At 40.3% G+C, this 16,338-nt stretch overlaps 1 protein-coding gene across 3 annotated transcripts in view; it reads left to right on the top strand.

Moving 5' to 3' along the window:
• The window catches only part of ANO10 (anoctamin 10), a 237,346-nt gene extending 221,412 nt beyond the window's left edge, over positions 1-15,934 (top strand). For all 3 annotated transcript variants that reach the window (XM_027822503.3, XM_037890359.2, XM_043540867.1), the window contains one exon: positions 15,013-15,934. In XM_027822503.3, coding sequence (XP_027678304.2) covers positions 15,013-15,075 — 63 coding nt within the window. In that variant the 3' untranslated portion in view covers positions 15,076-15,934. The remainder of the gene's footprint in view (positions 1-15,012) is intronic.
• Positions 15,935-16,338: the final 404 nt, after the last annotated feature.

Raw genomic sequence — 16,338 nt, 5'->3', positions numbered from 1 at the left:
TTATATAGAAGCCTATTACCTCCCACCTCTTGTCCTGATTTTCACACTTGCTGTCTGGTCACCCTAGCTGCTTCCCAAAAGTGCCCGGTCACTTCCTGGTTCAATGTCTTTGTGGAGTTTCTGCCCTCTGCCTGGCCAGGAGGAAGATATGTGCACTCGAGAGGAGGTTGGTAGGAATCATAAGTGTCCTGCTTAGCAGAGCGATCACAGTACTTTTCATGCCACTGAATTTGACCCTTCCCTACTACTGCAAGTGGATGCAGAGCAGAGCAGTTGGGAGGAAGCAACAAGGGATTAGGAATAGAGTGCAACTAGAAGGGCAAGGAAGCAACCAGGAAATGGGCTGGGGAAGAAATCAGGAGGGAGCATGAGAGGAAGTAAAAAAACTTGAAAAAGAAGAGAAAGAAATGGGGGAAAGACAGAGAATATAAAACAGAGAAAGAATGGTAGGAAGAGGGAAAGGAGAGGAAAACAATTAAAAAGACAGCAAAAAAAGAGTCTGAGAAACATGGTGTCACTGTGTGTGTCAATGGATAGAGGTGAGTGAACAGTATGCACTGCGACAGGAGGCATAGACAGTTAATTTTTTTTAAAGGAAATTATTAATTATGGCATCTTGCATTTTTACAAGTGTTCTGGCTTTGCTTAGAAGTAGAAGCTGTAATATGTTTTAATTATTATAATTTTAATAATTATAAATGATCATTTAAAACTATAAATGATGAAATGTTACTAAAATTAAATATCAAGCTGTTAATTGCTTATTAATGTCTTAATTTGATAGTGATCATGTTTAATCTAAAATTCATGTCACTATATGTAAGAAAGGTGGGAAGACCTGATATAGTTAGTGTGGCTGTGGAATGCTGAAGTAATGGGTTTGGTGAGTGGTGTGTACACAGGAAGAAAAGCTTGAAAATAGAAAAGAAAATAGAGACTGTTGAAAAGAGTAATACTACTTATTTTCCAATCCAGCCCTTGATCTAGATAGAATTTATTCTCCTTCTGTGGTTGTTCATTTACACATTGTTTTAAAAAACCACGCTGTTTTTAAAAGCACTGAAGCCAACCTAAAAAATCAGAGTAAAGTACACACACCAGCATTTTGCGTATGTCTCCATAAAAATGTTACTTTCTGCTGTGAGTCTTAAATGTTCAGCCTAGGGTTGCCAATTTTCTAACTGCAGAAAACTGAACACCTTTGCCCCGTCCCCTGCCCTGCCCCGTCTCAGAGGCCCCACCCCCACTCACTCCATCCCCCCTCTCTCCGTCACTCCGTCTCCTGCACCCTCACTCACTTTCACCAGGCTGGGGCAGGGGGTTGGGGTGCTCGAGGGGTGAGGGCTCTGGCTGGGGGTGCAAGCTCTGGGGTGGGGCCAGAAATGAGGGGTTTAGGGTGCAGGAGGGGGCTCCAGGCTGGGGCCGAGGGGTTTGGAGTGTGGGAAGGGGCTCAGGGCAGGGGGTTGAGGTGTGGGAGGGGGTGCAGGGTACGGGCTCTGGGACGGACTTAGGGTGTAGAAGGGGGTTCTGACCTGGGGCAGGGGGTGGGTTGTGGGAGGGGGTTGGGGTGCGGGCTCCAGCCGGGCAGCGCTTACCTCAGGCGGCTCCCTGTAGCAGCCAGCATGTCAATGGGAACTGCAGAGCCGGCACTTGGGGTGGAGGCAGCATGCGGATCCCCTGGCTGCCCCTGCACCTACGAGCCAGACATGCTGGTTGCTTCCAGGAGCTGCATGGAGCCAGGGTAGACAGGGAGCCTGCCTTAGCCCCACTGCGCCACTGACTGGACTTTTAATGGCCCTGACAGAGGTGCTGACCCAAGCTGCCAGGGTCTCTTTTCAACCAGGCATTCTGGTTGAAAACCGGACTTCTGGCAACCCTAATTCAGCCTGTTCTTCATGTTACACAGTCACTTAAAAAATGCAGACCCGTTTGACATGGGACAGTATCTGTTAAAATCTTTAACTACCCATCACACTGTCTTCCCTAGAACATAATTTCACAAGATGCTAAAACTTTGCAGGATAGTTGCTAGTGCTAGACAGAGAGAGTCTGAAACTTCTCTGTGAGGGCTATAGTGGCAGTGCAGATCTAGCACTGAAAGAGACACATCAAGTAACAGTATTTGTATTTAGAGCATTCCATTGCTGCACTTTACCTTATTCAAGTAACTATCAAAAGTACTTTATAGTTCTAGAAAGATTCAGGCAGACAGGAGCTTTACAAATATAAACAAAACTCTAAATCCTTTCACTTGCATAGCTTCCAAACAAAAGAAGCTAGCAGGCTATTGCAGAAGAGGTTTCCCTCACACCATTTTATTGGAAAACGTGCACAAAATGTTTTGTCCTACCATAGCCTTGTAAACAGGGTGAAATTCTGGCTGGATTGATGTCAATGGAAGTTTTGCCACTGACTTTAATGGGGCCAGGATTTCACCCTTAGACTGGTAATTTTAAATTATATTTAAAAATTGCATGCTATTCATTTCATATATATTTATCACACTATATTTTAGAACCAAGTAAGCATCCGTAATTTTTGCCATATAAAAGAAACACAGAGTTTTAAACTACAAAGTTCACATATTTTACCTTTTTTAAAAAATTGCTCTGCAGGCCAATTCAAAGTTCGTTCTTTCTCTTTCATAAATGCTTTTTAGTCAATATGCTGTATTCCTCTAAGAATGCCATTCATATCTGACTGTATGCTTTAAATGAAAAGGGGAAGTTGGTAACCCGCAGATGTGCCCCTTGTGTATATGTAGACCACATCATAAAGACACCACAGCCAATTTGAATAAACTGACTGTATCTGATTAGGACTGAGTACCACAGCATTTAGTTGAGAGACTAAATGACCTCTTATCTATCGAGGGAGTAGTCTTTCCAAGTTGAGGATTAGAATTCTCTTGGCAGTGTGGGAATTCACCTTGTAGAAACTGTCTTGGATGAATGGAGGAATGGTGTTCGATGCGCTATTTTTGGTTTGTGAACAGTTGCAGCCAAGCCCTGACTGTATTTTATAAATGTTAAGATAGGTTTCTTCAGAAAATTTGCAAAATATCTAAGAACTAGAAGTAGCCAAAGTTCTCCTGACTGAGAGCTATGAGATTGTTGAATAGTCCCCCAGAGGAAATAGTCCCTTTAGAGGCAAATAAAAATAGACTGCAGAAAGTTCTAGAAATTATGCTTTAGGGAAAATATAGTATGGGAAACAAGCTTGCAAAGGGAAGGGGAAAGGACTGAATGACCTAATAGATCTTTTCCTTAGCTAATTTATGATTCCTTGCTTATTGGAACTTTTAGATGGATAGGATGCTATTTCTTGTTCACCAGATAATTTAAAACAAATGTTATTAAAATACATATCTTCTACTTTATTATGATAAAGCTATATATTATAAATACTATGGTAATATAAATTTTAAATTAAAACCACTTTTAATCCTAACATGGCTTTTTTTAAATGCCAGGCTCTCAAAGGTAAAAGGAGAGTGTTAGGATGTTGTTTTTGTTATATATTTGCTTTGCACTGACAATATTAAATAATAATTTTTAAAAACAAATGTGCTCACCTATCTGAATGTCTCAGGCTAGGGGCAGGGGGTTGGGGCATGGGATGGGGTGAGGTGGGTTCTGGGTAGCGCTGACTTGGGGGGCTCCTTGGAAGTGGCTGCCTCCACCTGCAGGCACCGCCCTAGCAGCTCCCATTGGCCATGGAGGAGCTGCGAAGTCAGCGCTCTGGGCGGAGGCAGTGCACAGAGCTGCCTGGCAATGCCTCCGCCTAGCAGCTGAGCAAGGGGGATGTTGCTGCTGTGGGGGTAGGCGCGGAGCCAGATAGGGAGCCTGCGGCTCCGCCAACTCCCCCCCCCCCCCGCCCCCCGCAGCACCAGCAGTGGTCCCAGGCCACACGCTGCCGCCCTTCCCCCCTCCAGCACCAGCTGGGGTTCCGGGCTGTGCACCTCCTCCCGCCATCACCCAGACCGCCCAACACTTGTGACGCCCTCTGGCAGCCCCGCTCCCCAAGTTTTAGTCACAGGTATTTTTAGTAAAAGTCATGGACAGGTCACAGGCCGTGAGTTTTTGTTTACTGCCTGTGACCTGTCCATGACTTTTACTAAAAATACCTGTGACTAAAATGTAGCCTTAACCATGATCACTGGTACCTAAGACCACCAACTTCCAGTCCAGTAATTAATTCATCTTTATCCATCATAATGAGGTCCAAAATAATTACTTGGTGTTGGATACAATACCTTTTGTGTTAGAAAATGATCATCCATAATTTTTAGAAACTCTAAAAGGGGTTACCAAGCCCTTAAACTCTGTTTTGGATCAGCTTTTGAAAAAGATGGTCAGACAGCTCACACAGTATGCACACTCTCGAAGACTATAAATAAAATGCATATTCTCCCAGAAGACTCTGTTAGCTGCATCTCCTGCCCTCCACGTGAGCGGCTGGTGATTGAGGCAGAGATGGCTCGAGGGAAGACCAGCTGCTCTCACATTGCTTTGCCCAAGAATCCTAAGCACTGGTACTGAGATTTAGTCAAATGTTGGGTTCACCATTCCTCAGCTACAGCCCTCAAAGTCATGGAGTACCCAGGGCTTCATCACCAAAGGTCTAGTTAAGCTCTGGAAGAAGGTCTCTGTCCTGGTTAAGTCTCTTCCTCAGGACAAGTGCCAAGAACTCGAGAAGCTTATGCCCACGGTAGGCCTATCAAGAACTAACTGCAGGAAGGGGGAAGAGAAAATGGAGCTGCTGGCAGGCACAGTGCAAACTCTCCTGCCATCTCCTTTCAATTTGTCAGCGACACATCTGGCAATGTCCCTTAGTTGCTGAAGTCCAAACTAGTAGTCAGTTTTATTCAAAGCTGATGAGAAAAACAGATTTGTCATAATAACCAGTTGACCCCAATGTAAAATCACTAGAAGATCATTCATGTGATCATAGTTCATATATAAACTGCACCTTTAGATTGATGCACAAGTCTGTTTAGTTGAAACAGGTTCATGTCACTTTGAATATTTTTGTATCATTGCTGTCCCTGCTGGTCAATAATTTCTGGTTCCAGAATCTGTTGACTGGCTGCCTATTGGCTGAGACATAATCACATGACCTAAAAGAGAGCAGACTCAGCCAACAGTAATTCTCATGCTGCAAGCATGCTTAGAGCATACAATCCTAATGAGAGATTTAAACTTATTCTGTTACACTGTATATTTTCTTGCTCTTTGATTTCCAGCTACTTTGTTGAACACACATATTGTGCAAGAAATGAATTAAAAATATTGTGAAAACAAATTACCTATTTAGCCAAAATAGAGATGACTCAGCAGAGACTAACAGCTATAGTAAAAATAGGCTACTGAATATTAATTCATACTTTGTAATTTAATTCAGAGATACTATACAGTAGATCAAAAGGAAACTACAAAATATCAGTTACAAACATAGATTGTTTTGTCTATAGTGACACAAGGCTTCATTCATCAGATATAAAATACAAAGCCATAAAGGTATCGTCATCTGAACTTCGCATTTCCTGACTTTGGAACACTCAATTTCTCAAATGTAATGTTGCATTAACACTGTTTTTTTTTTTTTACATTCACTATTACGCAATGATTTACATGTGAATAAAACAAAAAAAGTAGAGTAGTTCTTTAAATGTGGGGTTGCAGCAGCTCCCCACTTCAGGGTCCATACCTTGTGTATATGACTTGCAGGCATCCCATAACCAAGGCTTTGGTTGCCAGCTCTGGTGACCCGATATTTTCTATTGCTGACAGCGAAGGCATGTCTCATGACAACTATTTGATTAGCTATGTTACTGCATCTGTTTTCTTGTCTACCCAGAGCTTTTTCATCTTTTACCTCTGTATTTTTTTCTCTGAAAAGTTGTGTTTTGTGTTTACTTCTCTTCTATTGTTTTGCTTTTTTGATAATTATTTTTGTTAACTTGAGCTTCACAAAGTTACTGGTTTTGGCAGTACTGATTAAATCAGATGTGAAGTTAGTCCAAAAGTCATCAAGGTGCAAGTCTTCTTAAATGTAATTTACGCGACAGAGAGGACTGTACCCTGGAAATCAGTGACTCTGAAGAAGATGGAAGAGTCATGCAGGATAACCAACTGAATATGAGCTCCCAATGCGGTGCTGTGGTTATGAGGGCTAGCATAATCCTTGGCTATATAAATTAGATGGGGAGGGCTCTGGATTACTACCGAAAATTTTTTCCCAGGTATCTGCTTGGTGGGTCTTGCTGACAAGCTCAGGATCTAACTGATCATCATATTTAGGGTCGGGAAGGAATTTTCCCCCAGATCAGATTGGCAGAGACCCTGGTTATTTGTTTTTTTTCCCTTTCTTTGCAGCATGGGGCACGGAGATTTAAACCGGTGTAAATGGTGCATTCTATGTAACTTGCAGTCTTTAAATCATGATTTGAGGAATTCAGTAACTCAGCCAGAGGTTAGGGGTCTATTACAGGAGTGGGTGGGTGAGGTTGTGTGGCCTATAATGTGCACAAGCTCAGCAGTTTGATTTTCTTCTTTCTAGCTATTTCAGGTAATTTTATCTTCTTTTCCACATTTAGCTGCTGAACTGTTGTCTGAGGCCCCTTTTCCTCTGTTTAAATGTGTAAGACCCGGTAGCAATAACTGTAGGAGACCTGACTACAGTATAGATTATGAACAAAAGAGCAAAAAGAAAATTGGAAAATGTAATGTTGCTATGAAGCATAACATAGCTATGGCATAGAGCTCAACAAATGCACAAGGGCAATATCATTATGTGTAAGTGGAAAAAACAGAGGTAATACATACAAAATGCATCTGAACATTCTGAAGAAAATGTAAGCTGTGGTTTGTAAAACCACACAGAAACGTTGAGGATGGTTTATCAGAGCATACTAAGTGTGTGAAAAATATGTGATGTGAACATCGACAAATATAGAAGCCCATTATACAAAGGTCACAGATTTCCTGTATTTGTAATGCAGTTAGTCAAAGAATAGCACAAAGAGCTCTATAATGGTGGTCTAATGAGACTACAGATCCCATTGTATTCCATCTTGATCAAGATATGCTGCTTTACAGCAAGACAGGGAGTTTGCACATTGGGACCTGTTATTTCTAGGATCTGCACTTTGATATTAAAGATAAAGGTGGCTGCAATCCATTCATAACATGCAAATTAAGGGTAAGTTTCGAATGAAGCCTTTAGTGGGGAAAGTCTGGACACTGCTATAATAAAATGCCCTGCAGCTCCATTTTTTTTCTTTAATCCAGGTTTATAATGTGATTGTGCCTTTCTTTGTATTTGCTTATATCTGTAACTATCGCCCTTTTGCCAACATACTGTATTGTTTTGAGTATTAAATTACACAATTTAAAAGCCCCTTATTTCAGGGTCAGCTGTAATCAAATACAACTGGCACCTTTGCCTAAAAGCATCAAGATTTTTATGTTCATATGATGATGATTGCAAACAGATATTGGAAGTATGCTGATCTCCACACTTTCACACTTTTTTGAGGGGGAAGGTGGTTCATTCAAATTCACAAGATTATTAGTGAGTCAATTAGTGATCCTGGAGGAGAGAAGAGATTTTTTTAGTACTAAAACAGTCTTGCAAGCCAAGCACTTCCCCTCCCCCAAGCCTTTTCAGTTGGCCTAAAGAAAAAATGGATTCCTGGCTAGAGGAAAATTAAACATTACAGCATTATTTAAAACACCAGGTAAAAAATTAACTCTGCGGACTCTTTTTGTACCGTGTCAGCATTTCTGTCTGTAATTTAATTAAATACAATTTTTAAAGTTTTTGGATTTAGCCACAAAGTTCTTGGATCTTTGCTGAGTAGAGAAGGAAGGAAAAGATTACATAGCAGAGTATCACACCTTCAGTGATGATTCCATGGAGTGATAAACTTGGTCTATTTATATGATTTCCTTTAAAATATTCATGGAAATGTAATGCTTGAGAAATGTGCCAAATTTGCAGTCTCCCGGACTTAAATACTTTCTTTGTCCATACAACAGTTACAGTATAAGCTGAAGTATTGCAAACTTCCTCTCTCACCCTTCCTTGAAGGACTATGTCTATGGTTGAGAAGGGAGTTGGGCCTTCACACTGATCTTTGGCTTCTCTGTTGAGACTGCCAACAAAGCTAAGAGAGAGAGACAAGGTAAATGAGGTAATATTTTTTATTGGGCCAACTTGAAAGTTGCTCCAATAAAAGATTTTGCCTCACCTACCTTGACTTTCTCATATCCTGGAACCAGCATGGCTGCAACACTGCAAACAACAAAGCTAAGAGGAGCTGTGGTTTTGGGGCTGTAATCAAGTATCAGGAGCACAGAACTGAAACTGAGAACCATCAAGGTATTTCAGATAGTCCATTTAACAGCCATCAGATTAGCAGCTATTAACTATTTGAGCAGAGGTACATTTTAAAAGCTCACGATTTTTAAGTCATCAAGCGTGATGGCATCTTCTCAATGATAGGAATCTGCTGTTCAGTCAAACTTGGAACTGCTGGATTTTTCCATGTTTTCCAAGTCTCAGAAATGGGCAAGAAGTTCCTCCCCATTAACCCCCTGTGCTCTCAGTGAACTTCATTGATATTGCTCCCCTGTCTTCTGGGCCATGCTCAGAGGCAGAGGTTTCTTCACTAGCTCTCTGAGGGCTCTTTTCCTCTGGATTTTTTTCCATCTTCTGCATCTATTGCAGGTTGGTCTCCATCTGGCAGGGAGAGGGTGTTTGGGTAACACTTTGAGGAAATCCTGGATTGGACAAAAGGCTCCTTTTCTTGCATCCATCACCCTGCCTCCCCCAAGGAGCTTCCATAGTTTTGTTTGTGGGGGGGGGGTTATAATTAATAGATACCTGAATTAATTGTCCCCCAGCATAGTTCCTGCACTGTCTCAGTTCCTCTTCAGTAGCATGTCTCAGGTCAGTCAGCAGGGGAACAGATATGTGCAATGAAGGACCCCTGGCAAGCTGCCACAGTGGCCAGTTTCTGGTGCCCACGGTGTTTCAGCGAGAGCTTGTTCCCTGCCTTGTTTCCCCAGCCAGTCAACATCAGCTGAGAGGTCTCCCTGCCCAGGGAGATTCCTCTCAAGCCACAAATGATCCCCTACCCCAGTACTCTGAGTCTGAGCTGGTAAAACACAACTCAACCCAAAATGACATGAAGATCCTGGCTTTACCAGAACATCATTGAACTTCAGTGTGCCCTCAGCCATGTCCCTATAAATCCATAGGAAGTACTGGAATTGAAGTTAAGCCTCCCTGATAGCTACGGAATATATAAAGAGGTGGTGGCAGAGATGGTACTGTATCTTAGATCAGAAGAGCTGAAGTCCCCATTTTGAAATGAGTTTTCAGCTAAGTTTAGGATGTATAGGTCCAGAACTGGACAAAGACTTCTGGATATTTTTTTTCATCAGAGAAACTAGAGTCAATAATGCTGAGAATTTAAGAAAGTCACTCCAGTGTAAGTGAATTAGTTTTGAGTTTGGTGAGTCATGAATTGGGTAGAATTACTGTTCTCTGTATCTTTCTGATGCTTTTACATTAGAGATAGAAGTCACTTTAATTAAGTTGCCGTTAGTTTTAATCAGGCATTTATTTAAATAAATGAATCAGCAAGGATACAGAGAGGGATTCTGAATCCCATCATTCAGCTATGGTCTTTCTTCCACTGTTGCTAGGGGAAAACAAATAAATATTTGTACAGCAAACTAATTTTATTTTGCTTATAGGTTGGATGGAAATGCAGATAGAAATTTAAAAAATACATTTACTGTAGTTAGCTTATACCATGCTAAGCATATTTGGACTGCAGGCAGGCAAAGACAAGAGGCAAAGTTTGAATGTTCTTCTGTATTAAATAAATCCTGGCATCCCAATTTTGTTGGATAGAATGTGAACTAAAATTTCGGTGTCATAGAGTTTAAGGCCAGAAGGGACCACCAGATCATCTAATCTGACCTCCTGTATATCACAGGCTACTAAATACCACCAGCACAAAAGCACTAAACTCATCAGCCGAAATTAGACCAAAGTATTACAGCCTTCTGGAGACTATTGTCTGCCACAGGCAGAGGGGGAGAGACTGAGATGTACCAATGCCCGAGGACCCTGCACTGGAGGCATTGATTTCATGAGATGTATCCAGATGATCCTAGCAAGTGATCTGTGCCCCATGTCATGAAAAGGAAGGTGGAAAAATCCCAAGATACCTGCCAATCTGACATGGGGGAAAATTCCTTCTGGATCCCAAATATGGTGATCATGATCAGTTAGATCCCAAGCACATGAGCAAGACACACCGGCCAAGCATCTGAGAAAGAGAATACTCAGTGCCACCTCAGAGCACCAGGCCACCCTGGCCAGTGTCCCATCCCGCTGTGGCCATCTCTAAAGCTTCAGAGAAAGAAGACCAAAAAAAAAAAAAAATCAGAACACCTCCGGGGTTCCCTTCCTGAACCCTACAGGTGATGGGCTGAAGCCCTGAAGCATGAGATTTTAGGAACATAAAACATGAACCAGAAAGAACTCCCAGGGCCGGGCCAGCCCAGCCCTCTACCACTGTAGGAAAATCCATCATACCAGCGGTTCCCAAACTTGTTCTGCCGCTTGTGCAGGGAAAGCCCCTGCCAGGCCGGGCTGGTTTGTTTACCTGCCGCGTCCGCAGGTTCGGCCGATCGCTGCTCCAGGCCAATGGGAGTTGCTGGAAGCGGCGTGCGCCAAGGGACGTACTGGCCACCACGTCTAGCAGCTCCCATTGGCCTGGAGCAGCGAACTGCAGCCATTGGGAGCCGCCATCGGCCGAACCTGCAGACGCAGCAGGGAAACAAACCAGCCCGGCCCAGCAGGGGCTTTCCGTGCACAAGCGGCAGAACAAGTTTGGGAACCACTGCATCATACAATCCCTCATAAATTTATCAAGCTCTATTTTAAGATTAATTAAATCATTTCCATCCTACCCGTCATCACAATCAGTTGTTCTTGTGCCAGCATAGTTGTTTAGTTTAAATAGTAGTTCTCCCTCCATGGTATTTACCCCTCCTCCCACACCCTGTATGTGTTTATAGAGAGCAATCATATCTCCTCTCAGCCTTTGTTTTGCTAAGTTAAACAAACCAAGTTGTTTTAGTCTCCGCTGGTAATAGGCTCTCCATTCCCCTGATCATCCTGCACATGTTTCAGTTTAAATTCCTCTTTGCTGAACATGGATAACCAGAACTGTACACAATATTCCAAATTAGGTCTTATCAGTGCCTTGTACTGTGGGACTAGCATTTCCCTATCTCTACTGGAAATATCTTGCTTTCTGTATCCTAGGATTGCATTTCCTTTTTCACAACCATATCACATTGGTGGCTCATAGTCATCTTGTCATCAAGTAACACACCTAGGTCTCTCCTCTCCTCTTTCATTTTCAACTGATGAGCCCACAGCTTCGAGCAGAAATGTTTTCATTGTGCTTTTTATACACACATGCAGTTTATTCATTTCCAGTTTTTGTGATAGTACTGTTATACACTTAGTTATATGTTCTCCTGTCTTTATACCACTCTATACATATTTGATAAAATCAAACTTTTTTTATTTTAAATAGGAAAACAGCTTAAACTTTAGGACATTGGCATTTGCAAAACACTCACTCATTGAACGATTAGGCAAGTGCATGGCTAGGTAATCTTTTAGAGATTGTGTTAAAAGTTACTCTATCATGGGATTGTTTTCTGTATTTTAACGTTCAGGTCTCTTTCTCTTTCCCTGTCTGTAGAATCATCTAGAATTAAGTCATGCTAAATTCAAGACTGTGAACTCTTGAATTCTAAAAATGCAACTCAATACAACTAGCTTCTCCCCTTTCCTCCCTCCTCACGTTTAGGTTCATCGCAATCTGTTCTCTTTGCTTTGACTATATCTTTCAATCCCCTTTCTCTCCAAAGAATAGCGAGTTATTTCTTACTTGTTTCAATGTATCTTTATGGCATTTATTCTCAATATTCTTTGCCTTAGTATACGTGCACAAATTCTATTTTTTCTAATATTGTGAGACCTTTACCTGTTAACTGCAGGTGGTAGGTGAACAGTTCCTTTGGCTCAGCTTCATCCAGTCTCTTTCTGCTTCCACAGACTCTTGAATGATCATACAGTCTTGTTACTGAGAAGCTGCACATAATGACTTCAACTTCCCTCAGCAGATATTTTTGATGCCCGGCATCCTTGCTTCTCGTTGAGCCCTCTCTGGTAATGGAGACAAAACCTTAACTGTAGCTTCAGGAATAACACACATCACCACCACTGCCCTCTTTCCAGATTTTATTTTTACCAGGGAGTAAATTAATCTATTTTAGCAGCAGATTGCCTGGCAAAGAAAAGGAACTGAATAAAATGAAGTTTAACACTCTCTTCCAAGGGACTTTGGAAGCCCCCCAATGATAGTGATGCATTGAGCAGTAGGGTCTCTCAAAAGCCTGACAGTAGAAATAAAAAATTTAAAAAAAAAATTAACTTCAATAATTTTACGAGAAAAACATACAGTACAATATTCAAGACATTTCAGTATAGTAAAATTTATATTCAGTAGGGCTCGCTATTTCCTCTTTAATACCTGCAGGACTACCTGGTCAGGAGACGGATGCTTAGTCTACAGGCAAATTCCATTCACATTTTTGAAATGGAGCATGTAATGACAAAGAATATTAATATGTCCAAGTAATTTAATTTTTCCATCCTATCTAAAATTACTTTGTTACAATTCATCTTCATGGTCACCATTTTACGTACCTGAAAATATGGCCCAGGAAGAAGCATCACATAACTATCAAAACAAATGGAAAAGAAATAAGTTTTTGACCCTGTGATACCAAGGCTGCATGTTTGGGTTCCTAAATGTGGGAGATTTCTTCATGAATTATGTTCATCCAAAGCTACCCCTCTCGCTACACTCCTGATATCGGCATGCTCTCTGGCCTCTCGTCACAGGATATGATGGCTACGTAAACACAAACAATACGGTCATCAGCTATAATGCACGCAGACAGAAGAAGAGGTAGAACTAAGGGACTTCTGATAACAGTGATAGGAATGCCAGATTACATAGGTTAGTTGTGTGCACATTTAGATTGTATCTGGTCATGCCATTAAAATATTAATATAAAATATAAATAACATATCTGTAATCTCTATTGGCCCTCTGCCTAGCCATTATTAGTTGAAAGTCCCTGTAGTCAGGTAGAAGTGAATATTGACAAGGAGTTCAAAGGAGGATGAGAGGGTGGTTTTACGGGTTAGTTTAGGGAGGGAGGTTCCATGCGGTAGAGGTTACATGGGAGAAAGAAGAAAGGCGTTTGTGGGAGAAGTGAACAAATAGGCAATCAAAGCCAGCATAGAGTCAGGATGCAAGGGCCAGGCTTGCTCATGGGAGGAGGAGAACTAAGAGCATCTAGTTAGGTCTTGTTAGCAGCAGCCCTGCTGGCAGCTTAGTGTGCATGTTCCCAGGGTTCTGAGCTATCAGCAGGCAGAGGTGCTAGCCTGGCAATTCCATGAAAATAGTAACTTTAATAAATTAAACTGACAAGCTTTCAAGCAACACAATCTCTTTACCATGCTACAGAAAACAGAACATGGATGAGTTGTACAATGGGCAACAAATGTTGAAATGTATGGTACACTTGCAGTGCCTAGTTACTGTGTCATTCCTCATTTTCACTATACAGAATGCCAGAAATACTACAGGTGAAGTAAATATTATGGTGTGGTACATAACAAGGTTTTAACTATGTTTATTATAGATATGTGAGCAGGTTGAAACCTTGTTATTAAATATAGGGACACAGTAGATCTAAGACCTATTTTCCAAAAAAGTTAGGTGCAGTTGAGAGACAGCTTTTTAAAAAAAATTAATTAGTTTAATTGGAAAGAGGTTTTATTAGACAGCTTCACCACCTATTTTAATTTTTCAAAGAAAGGCCATAAAATGACACCCTAAAAGGCTAATGCATTCTCCAAGAATAAACACCTCTAAAATTAAAAAATATATAGTTTTATAGATGTGTGATTTACCAATACCTCCATGAAATATTTTTGATAGACTTTATAGCAAAGAGAAGTTAATCAATCTGAAGTGCTAGTTCAAAACGTCAGTGAAATTATAAATGGCAGGTAAATATTAGAATTGTATTTAACTCCTCACATAGTCCTTTTGAAAACAAGGCCAGTTATTAAAAGAATAGATTTAATTTTATATACTCTTCCAGCGTTGCAACTTGCAGCCTTACTAATCTACATGCGGTACCTCTAGGACTCAGTAACTCCATTTGAAGGAGTTTGCTTATGTCCATAGACCTGTATAAGTATTGTTCACCATGCAGGCAATTAACATATAATCTGAACTGTCAGTCTCTATGTCTTTTAGTGAGAAAGACAAGGTGGGTAATATCTTTTATTGGACCAACTTCTCTTGGTAAGACAAGATACACTTTCAGCCTAACAGAGTGCTTCTTCAGATCTCGAAAGACAGGCAGTTACCAAATAAAAACTGTCTGTTCCTGTCTCTCGCTTGTAAAATTCAGGCATGCTGTAAGCTCAGCGTGTTTTCACTTTTTTTACAAAGGAATGTTTGAATTAATTTAAAATTATTTCTTGTCATTTTAAACATTATTTGATTAGATTCAAAGTGATACTTTTTTCAGTTCTACCTTTGGATTCCATTGTTTTGTTCAGAGTAACAGCCGTGTTAGTCTGTATTCGCAAAAAGACAAGGAGTACTTGTGGCACCTTAGAGACTAACCAATTTATTTGAGCATGAGCTTTCGTGAGCTACAGCTCACTTCATCCGATGAAGTGAGCTGTAGCTCACGAAAGCTCACGCTCAAATAAATTGGTTAGTCTCTAAGGTGCCACAAGTACTCCTTGTCTTATTGTTTTGTTCACTTTATTTAAATTATGCTGCAACAAGTGTGTGATACCATTTTTTTTCCCTCACAGCAAATGAAACTTGCAGCTGAGTCATTGAAGGAGGAAACACATGGAGAAAAGAAGATGAACTGAGCATTAGCATGTGAACATGCTTTTAAAGTATTTACTGTATTTGCACTCTACAATGTATTACTCAATAGATAGTATCTATTATCTGTACTTGGTCATCAACACTGATTGCTTGACACAATGAAAAATGATTTTCCTTTTCCTTTTCCTCTTCATTTCTTATCGAGTATTCAGCAGTTGTCCAGTGAGACAGAATATAGAGCATCACTCCAGTTTATGCTAGGTCTGGTTGAAATATGTCATAACCAACTGTACATTATATTAAAATTATATTAAACAGATCTTTAAGAGTAGGTATCCTGATGCTAAATGTAGTCGGGATCTGCAGCTTTTCAAGAGAAGGTGTATTAGAACTTAATTTTTAGTGTACCATTCCTTATGCTTGTTAACCATTTTTGTCCTTGTAGTAGAATAGTTAATCATTTCCAAAGGCATATCTTTTTTCAAAGACAGCTTATTATACACTGTTCACAGCATTTACTAGGAAATTAATCTAAATTTTGTTTATTATATAGTGTGATGTCTGATTTTTTTCCATAGAACCAATCACAAAACTAGTTATTTGGAAATGTATACTATAAAATGAGATTACAATATGTTCATTTTATAAAGAATCTCAATTAAATTATTTTCAGAAGCTGTTAAGAAAGCATTTGGCATGAAACAGGGATTGTTGATTAGTAGTTTATGAAGATGAATGGTGATTGTGTATTCTTTTAATTCAGCATTAACTCTGATTACCATTTGGTGGTTCTTCAGAACAGTAGTCCTGTATTAATGGATCTTTTTTGTTAACTGAAATGATAGTAACAGAGCTATTAAAATGAACACTACATGGTTGTATGTCTGATACTTTCACACATGTACTGAGATATTTGACTCTTTCTTGCATATCATGAAAATGTAATACTCCTATTTTTAAATTGTTTTCTGATGGTAATAAGCTCAAAATCTATATTTCTAGGTCATGTGGCCTCAAGTCAATTTGTTTTCTGTTGATATTCAACTTTCATCTCTGTCAGAGCCAACTTCCCTGGATGTGAAATACTTTTGTGTTAGCTATGCAATCCTATTTGGATAGATCTGATGAAGATAATTGCACTGACTTGGATATATTTCAAAATTCTACCACAAGAGAACCTGTCACCTGAATACTTCATTACACAGCAAACTTTTACATTTGTAAGTAAGAGATACTTGTGACAAAGGCTACTCATCACAGAATAACACAATTAAGCTAACATATAGCCTTCTGTATGGAGTTTA

Source organism: Chelonia mydas, chromosome 2 (genome assembly GCF_015237465.2).
Source record: "Chelonia mydas isolate rCheMyd1 chromosome 2, rCheMyd1.pri.v2, whole genome shotgun sequence".
NCBI lineage: Eukaryota > Metazoa > Chordata > Testudines > Cheloniidae > Chelonia > Chelonia mydas.
This window is presented reverse-complemented; position numbering and strand designations above follow the sequence as displayed.